This window comes from Stegodyphus dumicola, chromosome 9 (genome assembly GCF_044657685.1).
Source record: "Stegodyphus dumicola isolate Sdum_Otavi_A_Nest chromosome 9, ASM4465768v1".
Taxonomy (NCBI): domain Eukaryota; kingdom Metazoa; phylum Arthropoda; class Arachnida; order Araneae; family Eresidae; genus Stegodyphus; species Stegodyphus dumicola.
The window spans coordinates 123,317,755-123,331,971 of NC_140776.1; the positions used below are offsets into that span (position 1 = coordinate 123,317,755).

Below are 14,217 nucleotides of genomic sequence, written 5' to 3' on the forward strand. Positions count from 1 at the left end.
TTTAATTATAGTTTTGCATGATGCATAATAGAAAAATACATATGTTTGTACATAAATAATTATAAACTACTTCATTTCTTACTACAGCTTTAAGTTACAGCAACACATAGTTTTTCAGTTTTGCTAAAGTTTGTAACTTTAAAGAAAGATAACTGGAAATTGTCATCATCCTGAATTACAGATGATGATTGATCAAACTGGTTCTTTTTTAGACTTTTCAACTGCATTAAAACAAGATTGTTTATATATAAATGTACTCCCAAACAAAGTGATTTCTTATTTAAAAAATTTTGTAAATGAGGATATTTAGCTTTTGGCAAGTATGAAAGAAAGTTGAACAAAACTTTATCTTCAGATATGCGAATAAGATTTGTATCAGAGTGTAAATTAATTAGCTCTACTTGCAGATTTTCTTTGGCATTTAGTCATGTTCATTTTTAATCATATTGAAAGTAATTTAAAATTGACCGTGAAATCATTGAAATCTGAAACTTTTTTTTCCCACATTCTTATCACAGTATTGCTAATTAATTTATGGAAAATGTGTTTGCGGACTGCATGAAATTGCTCCTAAGTCCCATCAGTTTGAGATGACTTGTGTAGTACATATATTGTATGAAGTGTGTTGAAAAAGTCATTTTAAAGAGGTAGACTTTACAGTTCTTAAAATGGGTTATGGGTTTTGTAACTACATTGGAAGCTATATTATGTTCAAAGCATCATGTTTGTAAGTTTTCAGATTGTGTCTTGTAGACCAGTAATGTCACAGCCTACAAAGCAATTTTATGTGGTATGTGAATGCATTTCATTTATGTATTTGTTGCAGATAATGATGCTTAGAATATTAAAGGTATAAATATGTGAATGAGTTTATATATGCAAATGTTGTGGAAGGAAAAAAGAATGAATAGGTTGGAGCTTTCTCTTTGTCACTGTATGCTTGTATATAAGGTCATGTGACTAAAGTAATGTGGGAGGATTTCTAACGTTGCTACAGTCAATAAATTTAGTTTGCTATCAGACAGCTGGTGGTGCTTCAGTAGTCTGAAATTTCTAATTTTCTGGTTAATTCAGTATATTGGAATAACCTTAACTAAATGTCAAAAATTTTATATTTAATTGTCCGACTTGCAGGTCCGAGTCTTTAGACTTATAAATTTGAATTTTTGGTGTTCTGCCCCTTCAGCTGTTTTCAGATTGATCGATCTATGTGCAGTTCAAATTTGAGACTACTGTTATTGGACACTTTGCACTCGAGAGGTGACTCTCATTCACTAGGTGATTTGATACCGGAACTTGAGAGGTGACTCTCACTCACCATGTGATTTGATGCCGCAACTCGAGAGGTGACTCTCACTCACCACTTGGTTTGATGCGAAAACTCAATGCACAGCAATAACTGTTTACATTTAGTTTCTTCAAAGTGAGTTCCTACGCTCTTTCTGTATAATCGTATGCAGTGTAAAATGATACCCCTTTAAATGGTGATAAAATTTTCTTATCTATCACAAAGTCTGTTCTCTGAGAAATGAACCCGAAAAAAGGCATCAAAAGATATATTATTGTAATACTTGCTCCGACAATCCGGGCATGAATCTTGGGAATTGTTACATGAAATATCATACACAGAAAAATTGCAGAGCTTAATATTTAAGAAATTATGTTTATGAAGGTGTAAAATATATAAAATGTTAAAATATAAAAATTTTATGTAATGGTTTGTGTGTGTAATGATTTTAAGTTACTGGTAAAAAGTGCATCAAAAAGACTGTGGAACGTCCTGAGTTGCTGGTGTGTCATGCGAAAAAGACCTGAGTGCAAAGTGTTAAAAGGGAAAGCTGTGCACATTATAAATGTCACGAGAGACTGTCATAGGTGCAGCTGATGAATGTTCAGCTGCACCAGCCATATTCAACTATGATCAGATTATCAAGACATTGGTAGACATTGAATCAGGATGATCTCCAATATCTTTTGACACTGCATTTCTTATTAACTATTTGTTAACTGTGCACTTTATGCCAGTTTTGCTGTTCTGGGCAAACACACATGTTGAGCCATTGGTTAAGTTGTCTTTTGCATGGTTCTCAGCCCTTGCAGGAAGAAAACTGTCATATCCAATATGTGCTTTTATGCTATATTTGGATGCTGTCAACATTTATATGAGCACATATATTTTGCATTGCATCATATTTATTATTATTTATGCGTGCTATATAATAAATACTTTATTAATTTAAATCTGTTAATCTTATAATGTATATGTTTTATTATTTTGTTTCATATCATATATTTATACAGGAACGTCAAAGGAAATTGAGCTTAAGAGAAGATTATGATGATTATGATGATCAGAAAGAATCTGTATCTGTTCCGACTGTGCGCACATCATCAGTGGGTGTACCAACTCCCCTTCTTCAAGCTGCAACTACAGCCAAAAATGCATCACCAGAACAATCATTCCAATTTGTTCCTGCTCAACCACCACCTCAGTTTGATGTAAAGTCCTTCTGTTTATTTCTTCTGAAGTTTTATTTAAATTAATCTGGTGCTTCTGTACCTTTTCAAGTTGATTACATGATTTTTATGGATTTTATCATCAATTTAAAAAGCAATCTTTACTTGCTTTATTCCATGAATTATGAAAGCTGTTGAAATGGAAATCATCTACAAGAAACATGCTGTATTTCAAAACTCTCCAAGTGGCTAAGGGTTCAGCCCCATACTCCTAAATTTCCTCAAAAGACTATGAATAAGATCTTAATTAACTCCAAAATAACCCTTCCAGTTTATACCTTGACTTTTTTTCTTCTGATATGTGTACAACTTATGACTGGATGCATTTCAGTACGCAAAAATGTCAACATTAAAATTTCTTACCATATATATGTAGTTAGCCTGCTTAAAAGTTTAAGGTAGAAACAAATAAATTTGCTTACCTTTTCTTGGATTTTGTGCATCGGGCAGCTAATAAATCATCTTATTCTGATAATTCAGTGATGATCCAAGTTGCATAAAACAAAATTTTATGATGGCATTCTCAAACATGCATTATGTAAAGGAATATGCTTAAGTTAATTGTTAGGAACTACTGCCTCCTACATTGTTTAATGAAACTTTTCAAATGCATAATGCAGTCCGCAATATCTTTTCACTCCTTCGACATGCTGTATATTCAATGTACCATCCTGTTTCAATAATATCATATTGACATTGAACTGTTTTGAATTATGACATTGCATGACAATTTCTTTAGGTTTCATTTTTATTGTAAGAATTGTTGATTCATGCAAGTATTATATGTAAAATGGAAGCAAAATTTGTATTGCAATATCCAGAATCATGGGATGTTAACACTGCTTATAATTTCTAAAAATGTGTAGAAATAGTGTCTAGATATTCTGCTTTTATTATAGAAATTGTTTAACAAGTCTAACAATTCATTTGTCATATTAAAAGTTAGTTTTGTGTCATTTTATGCATTGTTCTGATGAGATATACCAAAAGAAGAAGGGGGGGGGAACTCATTCTGAAACCAAAATGGAAAAAGTATTTAATTAGTAATGTTTGGGTCTGTGGAAGTGTATTGAAGTGCTATTGATTTTTATAGGCATTGTTTGTAATTATAAGTAAAGTAATTTTCAAATTTTTGAACATGTGAATTTTGGAAGAATTTTGGAGCCTTAAAATATTTAAAGCTTGGCATTATTTTAAAAAATGCAGTCAAATTTATTTTACATTTTTAAAATTTTGCTAAAAGTATGAGTTTTATTAACTGTTGCTGAAGGCTTAAGTATGCTTAAGACTTTTTTTAAATAAAATAATAATACAGGAACATGTTTATTAACAAGTTTATAAATTAGCAAGTTCATAATTAACTAACTAGAGAAATCAGGGAATACTTCAGATATTAAGTTTTCAAGAAGTAAATCTTTTGCAGACTTTTTAGTTTGGCAAAATCCAGGTATCATGACATGACACTGCAGCTTTAGAAGCCAGTAATTGTATCTTTCTTAGTAAAATATATAATATAGTCCACTTCTTACACAGACTCAATATTGGGTGAAAATTTACACCCCAGAAATATCATTAGAAACCAAAACTTTGTAAATGTTTAAAAGTTAGGTACTTTCTGATTATTCATACATCCACTGAAGAGTCACAAAATGATTGGCGACTTTCTTGAGAAGTTCTTTTCACAGCAGGGTATCTTTTGGTAAGATTAAAAAATTTTTGCCAAGCTAATGCAGCTGCTATTTCTGAATGGCAGTGCACTACAAATTACATTGAAGATCAATCAATCAATAAAATTAAAAAAGCTAGGAACATCAGTGATAAAGCAGTTACCCTTTTTTGAGAAATCCTTCTGTAATTTTTTTTTATATATTGTTGTTCTGTGAAAATATTAGAGAATTGCATGGATTCAGTATTGCATATGGTCTTAAAAAACAGATGTGTGCTATGCACATATCGGGGTTGCCACATAAATGCTTTTTAACAGTATCTCCTGGCTTGCCACATAATAATTTTGTTGACATACCACATCACCTTGTGAATACTTTTTGTGAGTTTTTGATTAGGGCATGGATTAGTTGAGAAAATACCAAACATTATATTTACACCTCAAAGGAGTTATATTCTAATATATGCATTTATTTAATATAAATATGTTTTTTGCATAATGTGCTCTTTCATTGAATCTCAAAATTTCACTTATTGACACATTTTAACAGGGTTTGGGTTATAGCATGTATGTGTGAATATATTTGAATGCACAAAAATCATTAATTTTAAATGTGGGAACAAAACTTTAATAATTTTCATTTTGCAGGATGCACACACTGTGCCTTCAAAAAAAGTAGAAGAACCTGCTTTCCAGCCATTAGATGAAGATACAGAATCAGAACTGTTTAGGCCTCCACAAAATTATGCTGAACCTGGTATGTGTGTGATATTTCTTATACTGCTATGAAATTGCCAACATTTAAAAATAATTTTGATTGAATTCCTAGATAACTTATGTGCATTATAGATCGAATTTAAGAAAAGTTCAAATGTGAATCTCTTTTAAAATATAATTAAACATATCATAAATTTTTGAGATAACAATACTGTTTAAAAATGTATGTTGCAAAAAAATGAAATTCAGACGAGTATTGAAGCAAGTATACATATAGAAAACTATTGTCATTTGTATAATGTTGAAAGTAGATATAAACGGTATATGTGAGGTTACATAGCAGTTTGTAATTGCTGTTTGGTAACAGGTAATAATCTTCCAAAATAGAAAAAGTTTCAGCAGGAATATTCAGTATTTCAATTTTTAAACTTATCAAAAATAATCATTCATACTGATTGTCACATCTTTAAAATTAAGCTTCTCCAAATTGCTTTATTTTGTAAAATTCTCTTACAACATGAGCCATTTTTTCCCCCCCCCCTGTCTGTGATTACTGATTTTTAGGCAATAAGGTTGCACTTTTAGTATGTTTCAAATTTTGGTTAAAATTTATGAATGTATTTGTATCTTTTAATTTATAGATTTATTTAATACCATTTTGAGTAAATGAGATTTAATTCTTTAAATAAATTTAATATTACTATTGTTATGTAGAAAAAAGAGAAAAATTAAAATTACTTTTACAATTTAATTATTAAACTGACTGCTCAGACTTCTACTTTTTGGCACCACAAGAAAAAGAAACAAAACTCAATATTCAAATTAATTCTAAGTACACTTAATTACTTTCATAATCAAAATAAAAACACCTTTTATCAAAGAAGGAAAGAATCATCCCTGATGTCTTGATAGAATTAAAGATTAATTTTCAAAACAAAATTCGAAAAGCCATTTCTGCAACAGAATCGTAAACATCTGCTATCTCTCACTAAAATATAACTAATTCAAATCTCTAACCTGAAAACACATAAATTTCAATACAATATCTAGAGATAGCCTTAATTGTTAAGTAGAAACAAAGGAAAATTACTTTTTCCATTTAACTAATTTAAACTGACTACTTTGACTTATCTTTTGGGTGCCGCGACATTAAAAAAAATACACAACTCACTCTAAAACTAAGTACTTACATAATCATAATAAAAACACTTTTTATCAAAGAAGATGAAAGATTCATCCCTGGTGTCTTGATAGAATCAAAGATTAATTTTCAAAACAAAATTCGAAAATGGCACTTCCACAGCAAAATCTTTAACATGCTATCTCTCATTAAAATAAAGCTAATTCAGATCTCTAAACTGAAAACACAAATTTCAATACAAATCTAGAGATAGCCATAAAACACTTAGCATGTAAATTACCACTCAGATCTCTTCAAAATACCAGGGAAGGATTAATCACACATTTAAGAAGTCTACTCAACAAATCAAAATAAATTAAGTAGCCGATTGTATAGTCACAACTCTTAAAACTGATTTTTCTACTACCGCAATATGGTTACCCAGGTTTGATAAAATAATCATGTTTCTGTAAGGAACACATCTGTGACCTACAGTAGACCACAATCAAACTCAAAGAAACATACAATAATAAAAATAATAAACACATTTATTAAATAATTCAAATCTTATAATTTAAGATAGCTGGCCAGACTACCCGTACAAAACATAATCTTAAAATTTACTTATTATTTCAATCTAATTTTTTACCATAATTCAAGTCATACAACATCATAGTGAAACCCCTCAAAATTAATCTTTTTAAAACAGGAACTCAAGAATTAAACTCATGATAATAAAACATTTAAAACATAGCTAACACTTTCTCAACTATTTATCATTCATAACACTTTCTCAACTATTGATTGATTGATTAAAATAGTCGAATTTTAATCTACAAAAAAAAGAAGAAAAAAGGTCAGCTAAGCTTTAGAATTTATCACTTCAAAATCCGAAAAATTACTTATAAAAGAAAAGCAGAGTAAAAATTAAAATGTTTGCTCACAGAATCCACGTATACTAGTCTGAGAGCCTCGGGGAGCTGCCGGGATCCAGTCACAAAACGTCAAAAACATAACAGCCAAACATCATCGTTGTCCGAAAAACCGATACTGATATGTGTTCATAGCATAACGGGAATTCTCTCATAGCTCCCGCACTACTGGTCCAGTAGCATTTAACTCCAAAAAAATAATAATAATCAGCCTTCACTTTTATTTCAAAGACCCTCTGAAGATAACGGACAGATATTGACAACAAGAGAGGACGACTTCCCACTTTTTCCATATTTTCCAAAGCAAACTGGAACTTCAGCACGAGCAATTCAGACTCAGCTCTTCCACACATGGAAAATGTCAGAGACATGATTAAGACGCTGGATCTTTTGCCAGTTACGCCGAAATTTAACTGCAAGGAGCCAGCGATGAGTTTGGACCGATCCCCGCTGCCAGTGCCATGGAGATCACCAATATTAACCGTAACCGCGGTCGCCCCCAAGGGGTCGGCGGGTAACGCTCCTCTCAAAATCGAGCAAAACTGGACCAAATTCACAAAAACCTCGCAAAAAATTTCCTCTTCTTCTCCCTTGCAACGGCTTAAGAAAACTCCATTGACAACCACCAAGAAACGCCTCAAAATTACTATTGGCTCAAACCACACTAAAATTAAAAATTTAACCAATCTTAAAGAAACTTGGACTCCCTCTAGCCAACTAGGAAAAAGGTAATAAATAGCCTCTAGAATTCTCAGAAATTCATAACTTTCTACAAGATGACAGACCCTTTCATTCCCACACACAAAGAGGAATGTTACCAACCTATAACTCTGTCAAAAATTGCTGCCCCTTAGAATTGTTCGCCTCTGAACGAGCAAAACACATGTTTTTCAACCCCTGCGAAAAGAGGAAAATGCAGCTGGCCGCAACTGACCACCTCCTTGAGAAATGGAAGTAACAAGCCTCCCCCTTTTTTCTCAATCGCACTCTTCAGCTAAATGTAAAAGGAGCTTTGCTGTAATTGAGTCAAAGTTTAAACAATCTTAAATATTAAACATTAATTCTATAATAATAACAATACAAATTCATTAAACACTGTGAAATAATATAATAACTAGAATACCTTATGCACAGTAAAATAATACATAACAGTTTTTCATAACACTATTAATAAAATTTAATATTATTGCCCAAAACTTGGTACATGTTTGGAAGATTTTAGTGAACACTTTAAAATTCTGTTGTGGAAGAGAAAATTCAATTTTTACATTTATGCAAAATCTTGTATATGATAGTGGTTAAGTATTATAGTTTTTCCAAATTCTTTACATTTAATACACATTCCCCCTTAATTTGTTTCATTTATGTTTCTTGATTTTATTAGAAATATTATTATTATTCCTTACTTTATGAAGAAAATAAAAAAGTAAGCATTATGCCATTTTAATGTGCTATTTTCCCAAGTTTATTAATCTATGAATCATTAAGGAATAATAATTAAATCATATGGTTATTAGGATATTGCTGTTTTATATATATATATATAATTGATAGATAAATGCAATCAGGATTATATTTATTATTTGGTTAGTTAGAACATTATTTTCTGATTTTGTTTTCATTAGGTCTATACTGGGATCTCTTTCTAATACAACTACCCTTTGGTTCTATTAAATTTTGGTCTTACGTATAAGGTGATTGTCTTGGAAATGTAATGATCAATATCATTGCTTATGTTTGCTTTTGGGCCTCAGAGGCCTCCCTTTTTGTGAATATGAGTATGGCGGTTTCAAGGTGCTGCTAAGAAGATTAAGTTGCATAAGGAAGATCAGTTGATTGGCACAGAATATGTGACCCTGACCTTTCAATTTGCATGATCTGCCAAAGAATATTAAGGCTGGATATCATAATTCCTGTGTAGAACTTTATATTCCAAACACTCTGTAATGCTTCCAATACCAGCATTTTGGCCATTTTAAGATGTCCCCTGGTGGAAACCTGACTTGCACTAAATGCTCTGTGGTTGGCCATGATAGTGATAATTGCACCTTTCTGCCAATATGTATTAATTGCTAGGGTGAGCACTCAGCATTTTCCCATTTGTGTCCAAAATGGAAGTTGGAAAGGGAAGTTCAGGCAATTTGTTTAGAAATGTTTAATATGCTGAAGCCAGGAGAATAGTGGAGAGTTCGCAGCTACGGCCAAATACATTTTTTGTCAATAATGTAAAAGTGCACCTAGCATTCCATTATCTGAATTCGGTCCGAGGTTCAAATCCCGCCAACGGGCTGGCTGCATGTGTGTTTTCGTAGTTTTCCCCATGTGTAACATGTATACGAGCCAGTTTCCCTTAGAAAGTCCTCCACAAAGGCATCCCTCCCCTTAGGCAGATAGCCCTCGTGTGCTTTGCCATAATTAAATACACCAATACACCATCATCTGAAACCCAAACCAGTGCAGCTGAAAGAGCCAGCTCACTAAATACTGAAAAATAAAAATTTTAAGGCAAACAGAAAAATATCTCTTAAAAAACTGTTAACAAAATTCATAATCAAAGTAATAGTTCTATGGTGGATATGATGTCAAACTTCTTTGAAAGAGGGGTTAAAAATTCTGAAAAACCTCCTCCCTCAAAAACAACAGAAAAAAAAAAAAAAAATTGCACTAGAAAAACAAACATTAAGTATGAAGGCCATTTTCATATTGTGGAATTATTCCAGATTCCTATTATGATAAAGGCTTCTAGCAGCTGCTCAATTAGGTTATCCACATGTCACTGATAGATGTGATCATTTGGCAGCAAATACACAGAAATGGTAACCAAAATGCGAAAATTTGTTTGTACAGCGACAGCTTGGAGGCATGTTCTCAAGTGAAAGGTATTTGATGAATAATCAGTAAGGGGAGGAGAATCACTCCTCCTTTAACTCACTCACCAACAGAACTGTCTTTTGTGACTAAAACATACCTCTGAGACTTTGCATATTGTTCTTATTTCAGCATCATTTTCCTGCAGTGCAAAGCATACAGGCTCCATGATATTAATGATGTTTATCTCGATCTGATGAATAATCAGTAAGGGGAGGAGAATCGACATAAACATCATTAATATCATGGAGCCTGTATGCTTTGCACTGCAGGAAAATGATGCTGAAATAAGAACAATATGCGAAGTCTCAGAGGTATGTTTTAGTCACAAAAGACAGTTCTGTTGGTGAGTGAGTTAAAGGAGGAGTGATTCTCCTCCCCTTACTGATTATTCATCAAATACCTTTCATTTGAGAACATGCCTCCAAGCTGTCGCTGTACAAACAAATTTTCGCATTTTGGTTACCATTTCTGTGTATTTGCTGCCAAATGATCACATCTATCAGTGACATGTGGATAACCTAATTGAGCAGCTGCTAGAAGCCTTTATCATAATAGGAGACTTCAATAACCACAGTCCACTCTTGGAGAGTAAAGTCACAAATCCTTGTGGTAGACAAATTGAGCAAGTAATTGAAGACCATTAACTTAATAAATAAACGGGATACCCACTTCCATGAGCGAACATGAATCTTTCATGCTGCTGATCTTGCCATCTGTTCACCATCTATTTGCCTTTTTGTACATTTAAAATTGGTAGTGATCCTTACAACAGTGATCATTTTTCCATTTTGTGACTCTCAAATGAGAAGGAATAAATCTCATATCAAAAAGCCATCATTTAATACTCGATAGGGCAGACTGGGAATTCTTATCTCTTGCAGAGCTAACAGAAGGAATGGTAAAAGATGTGCGCTGTCGATGATGCAGTGAAAGCTGTTAATGATACTATAATTTAGGCAGCTAGACTTTCAATTTCTATTACATCAACAAGGCTACCAGAGTATTCAAAAACCGGGGTAGGACAGTGATTGCCAGACTGCAGTCAAAGAAAATCTAGGGAAATCTTTCATCAGTACCCCACTTTGCCTAATCTTATAGCTGTAAAAAAAGCAAAGGCACAGATGTCAGGGCCAGAGGGATTCATTAATCTCATATGTGTCATTGATAACATCCTCTAGAACAAGTAAAGAGTTAAAAAAACATGCAGACTATAAAGATCACTTACTTTCCTTTCTGGAAAAAAATGGCTGAATGATTAGCACCACAGAAGAAATTACAAACACTGTTGGTGAGGCAAGTACTACTGTTCTTGCCTCACCAACAGTGTTTCATTTCTTTTTGAAAAGCACCACTCAGAGAATATTCCCGTTATATATGATTCTTCCTTCTCTCTTAGCTGTATAATGGTGAGTTTTCCATGCTTTAGCAAAAGAGGACTTAACTACAGACTCATAGATCTGCTTCAGGTCCAGATAGCAGCAGTTATGAAATACATAAGCATCTTTCCTGTAAGTCATTAACTGCCCTTCTTACTGTTTATAACTGAGTGAGTAAGGAGTATAGTTGTCCCGGTGCATGGAAGATAGTTGCAGTCATTTGCATATTTTGCAGGAAAGACCTGAAGAGTACCTCAAACTACAGAGGCTGTTCACACATTTTTTAGACGATGTATATTGTATTCACAAAACTAAATTACATAAAATTCTTGTGTTTTAAATGTTCTGTTTGACATCCCTTATTCTGAACTATCTTTTGACACCGCAATTTCCAGAATAATAGTGCCTTTTGAAGTGGCAGAAGAGGTATTCTATCCCATTCCTCCCGAACAGCTTTCCAGAGTCCTGTTAGGATTTTGGGACAACGTTTGGATAATGCAGTTTTTAAAAGTCCGAAAACACAAAAATCCATAGGTGACACATCGGGAGATTTAGTAGGGATATCAGTGAAGGGTATGGCCTTGATATCAGTTTTTTGTTCCATTTCTTTTAGGAAATTTACAGTGGATTTTGATGTGTGATTGCTAGCATTGTCCTGATTCAGTCTCACAGATTGATGGCACTGTGGGTAAAGCGATGGTTTTTCATTCAGAAAAATTGGTGATAAAATATGTTCCTGATAATATTTGAAGTTAATCTTGAAATTTTTTTGCACTCTTTTTATTTTTTACTTGCCATTATAAGAAAAACCAGCAACAATCATGAATCTCTTAGAAAAACTTTCTTTCGATTCTTTGAACCATGTACTTAAATTTTTTTCTCCCCTTTTATGATAATAAATGGCTCTTTTTTTGTTACAATCATTTAAATACACCCATGCTTCATCCATTGTGACAATTGTTTTCCATTTTTCTCTGGATAAGTGTTTCTCATATAGAATTCTGCAGCATGTCCTGCGTTGAGCGATATGCTTTGGAAGAAGACGATGCACATTGAGTTTTTTTTTTTGCTTCCTTAAGATTTAAATCAACGTTTATCATTTTGTTTACAGTGGACACCGAGCATTTTAATGATTTTGCAACTGTCCTTTGACTAGGGGGATTTTCTTTTAACATTAAACAACGTACCTTTGCAATAGTCGAAGATGTCCATTTTTTCCTTGGATAGTTGTTTGGAATTTTTGTCCCACTTGAGGCTCCAATTTGACCTCTTTTTCCTTTCTTGTTGATGATATTACCTATCGACGCTTTAGATATCACAAAACCATGACTCTCACATCGTTTTTGTATAACAGAGTATGCATATTTCTTGTCCGAAAGAACGTAAATGTAGCCTTCGAACCACTGCTTTGTTAAATTTGCCATTTTGAATAAAAACAAAACTTTCAAGCCACAGACAATAATTTTGACTTTTAAAAACATAGTACAATTGCAATTCTTTTGCAGCAAACGATTTTTTATTACTGCTTACCAAAATTGTCTAAAAAATGTGCGAACAGCTTCTGTATTGCCATCATATTTACAAGCCATATATATAAGCTTTTTGAAAGAAATGGTAAACCACTACCTAGTCTATTATTTAGGGGGGGAAAACATAATTTTGCCTTACCAGAGTGGCTTTCTCAAAGGAAGAATAGTCGTTGACAACGTGCTCTATTTGGAAACCTCAGTTCATAAAGCCTTTGTGAAAAGAAATCATCTGGTTTCTGTGCTTTTTGACTCAGAAAAAGTAAAATAAGGCATGGAGATACAATATTTTGCATGGTGTTCATACTGTTGGCTTGCACAGTAGCGTACCTATTTCCATATATAATTTTTTTAGGGCTAGAACTTTTCAAATAGGGAATGGCTTTGTCGCACTTGATAGATTTTTGTCAAGAAGAAGGTGGACCTCAAGGTAATGTTTTTAGTGTTACACTTTTTAGTTAAAAAGTAAATTCTGTCCTAAGAGAAATGCTTCCAACTATTTCATAGTCATTATATGTTGATGACCTCCAGATTACTTGTCAAGATGCAGGCAGTGAGATTTATAAGAGAGACAACTACAGGTTTTTCTTAACAGGATTCAGAAGCGGTCAGATAAGCATGGATTTGTATATTCTTAAAGGAGATGTCTTGCATTCACTTTTGTAGAAAGTGTAATCTTCATCCTGAGCCTGAAATTCACCTACAAGAGTCATTAATTCCAGTTGTTTCAAACTGAAGTTTCTATGAGTAGTGTTTGACAAAAGGCTGACCTTCCTTTCACATGTCCATTACATGACAAAGAAGTATTTTAAAATATTAAACATCTAAAAAGTTTTAGTGAACACTTTCTGAGGTGCTACATGTTTGCAGCACAACCTCTTTGCGACGTCTGTTCCTCAAAAAAAAAAAAAAAAAAAAAAAAAAAAAAAAAAAAAAAAAACTAGTTATTAACTGAAAAATATTGCATGTCCAGTATAAATACCCAAAGAGTGAAGCATCTAGAAATCCCACCCTAGGAGACGTGCAAATTCAGCTTGTAGATGTTTTTTTTTTTTTTTCCAGTTTTGATAAGAGAAATACCAGCCAGATCATGTACAAACAATTTTTTGCCAAGCACAGACATAAATACACTAATTACATTCCTATGAATCTAAATCCAGAAAACATGTTGGATTCTCATTTGTAATTGGAAATCTCATGGAGGGCAAATGGTTGCATGATACATGTTTCTGTGCTCATTTTGGAATTAGCTGCTATTTATTATGCACTTTATTTCATATATAAGTTATTCCAGAGGAATTTTTTAGTTTATACCGACTTGTATAGTGTTCTAAAATCATTGAAAAAATTTTATGTCACATGGCATCCCTAGTTGTCGATGTTGTGAAATTAAATCTAAATTTAAAGGCTCATGGGCACAAAGTTCTTTATTATTGAGTTCTTGAACATACAGAGACAAAGGGCAACGAGCAGATGCATATCATAACAAGCC

The 14,217-nt window shown here is 32.8% G+C and overlaps 1 protein-coding gene across 3 annotated transcripts in view; it reads left to right on the plus strand.

The window, feature by feature from the left end:
• Cortactin (cortactin) overlaps positions 1-14,217 on the plus strand; it is a 119,342-nt gene that overhangs the window by 73,390 nt on the left and 31,735 nt on the right. For all 3 annotated transcript variants that reach the window (XM_085824040.1, XM_085824042.1, XM_085824041.1), the window contains 2 exons: positions 2,302-2,499; positions 4,832-4,940. In XM_085824040.1, the coding sequence (XP_085680166.1) occupies positions 2,302-2,499; positions 4,832-4,940 (307 nt within the window). The remainder of the gene's footprint in view (positions 1-2,301; positions 2,500-4,831; positions 4,941-14,217) is intronic.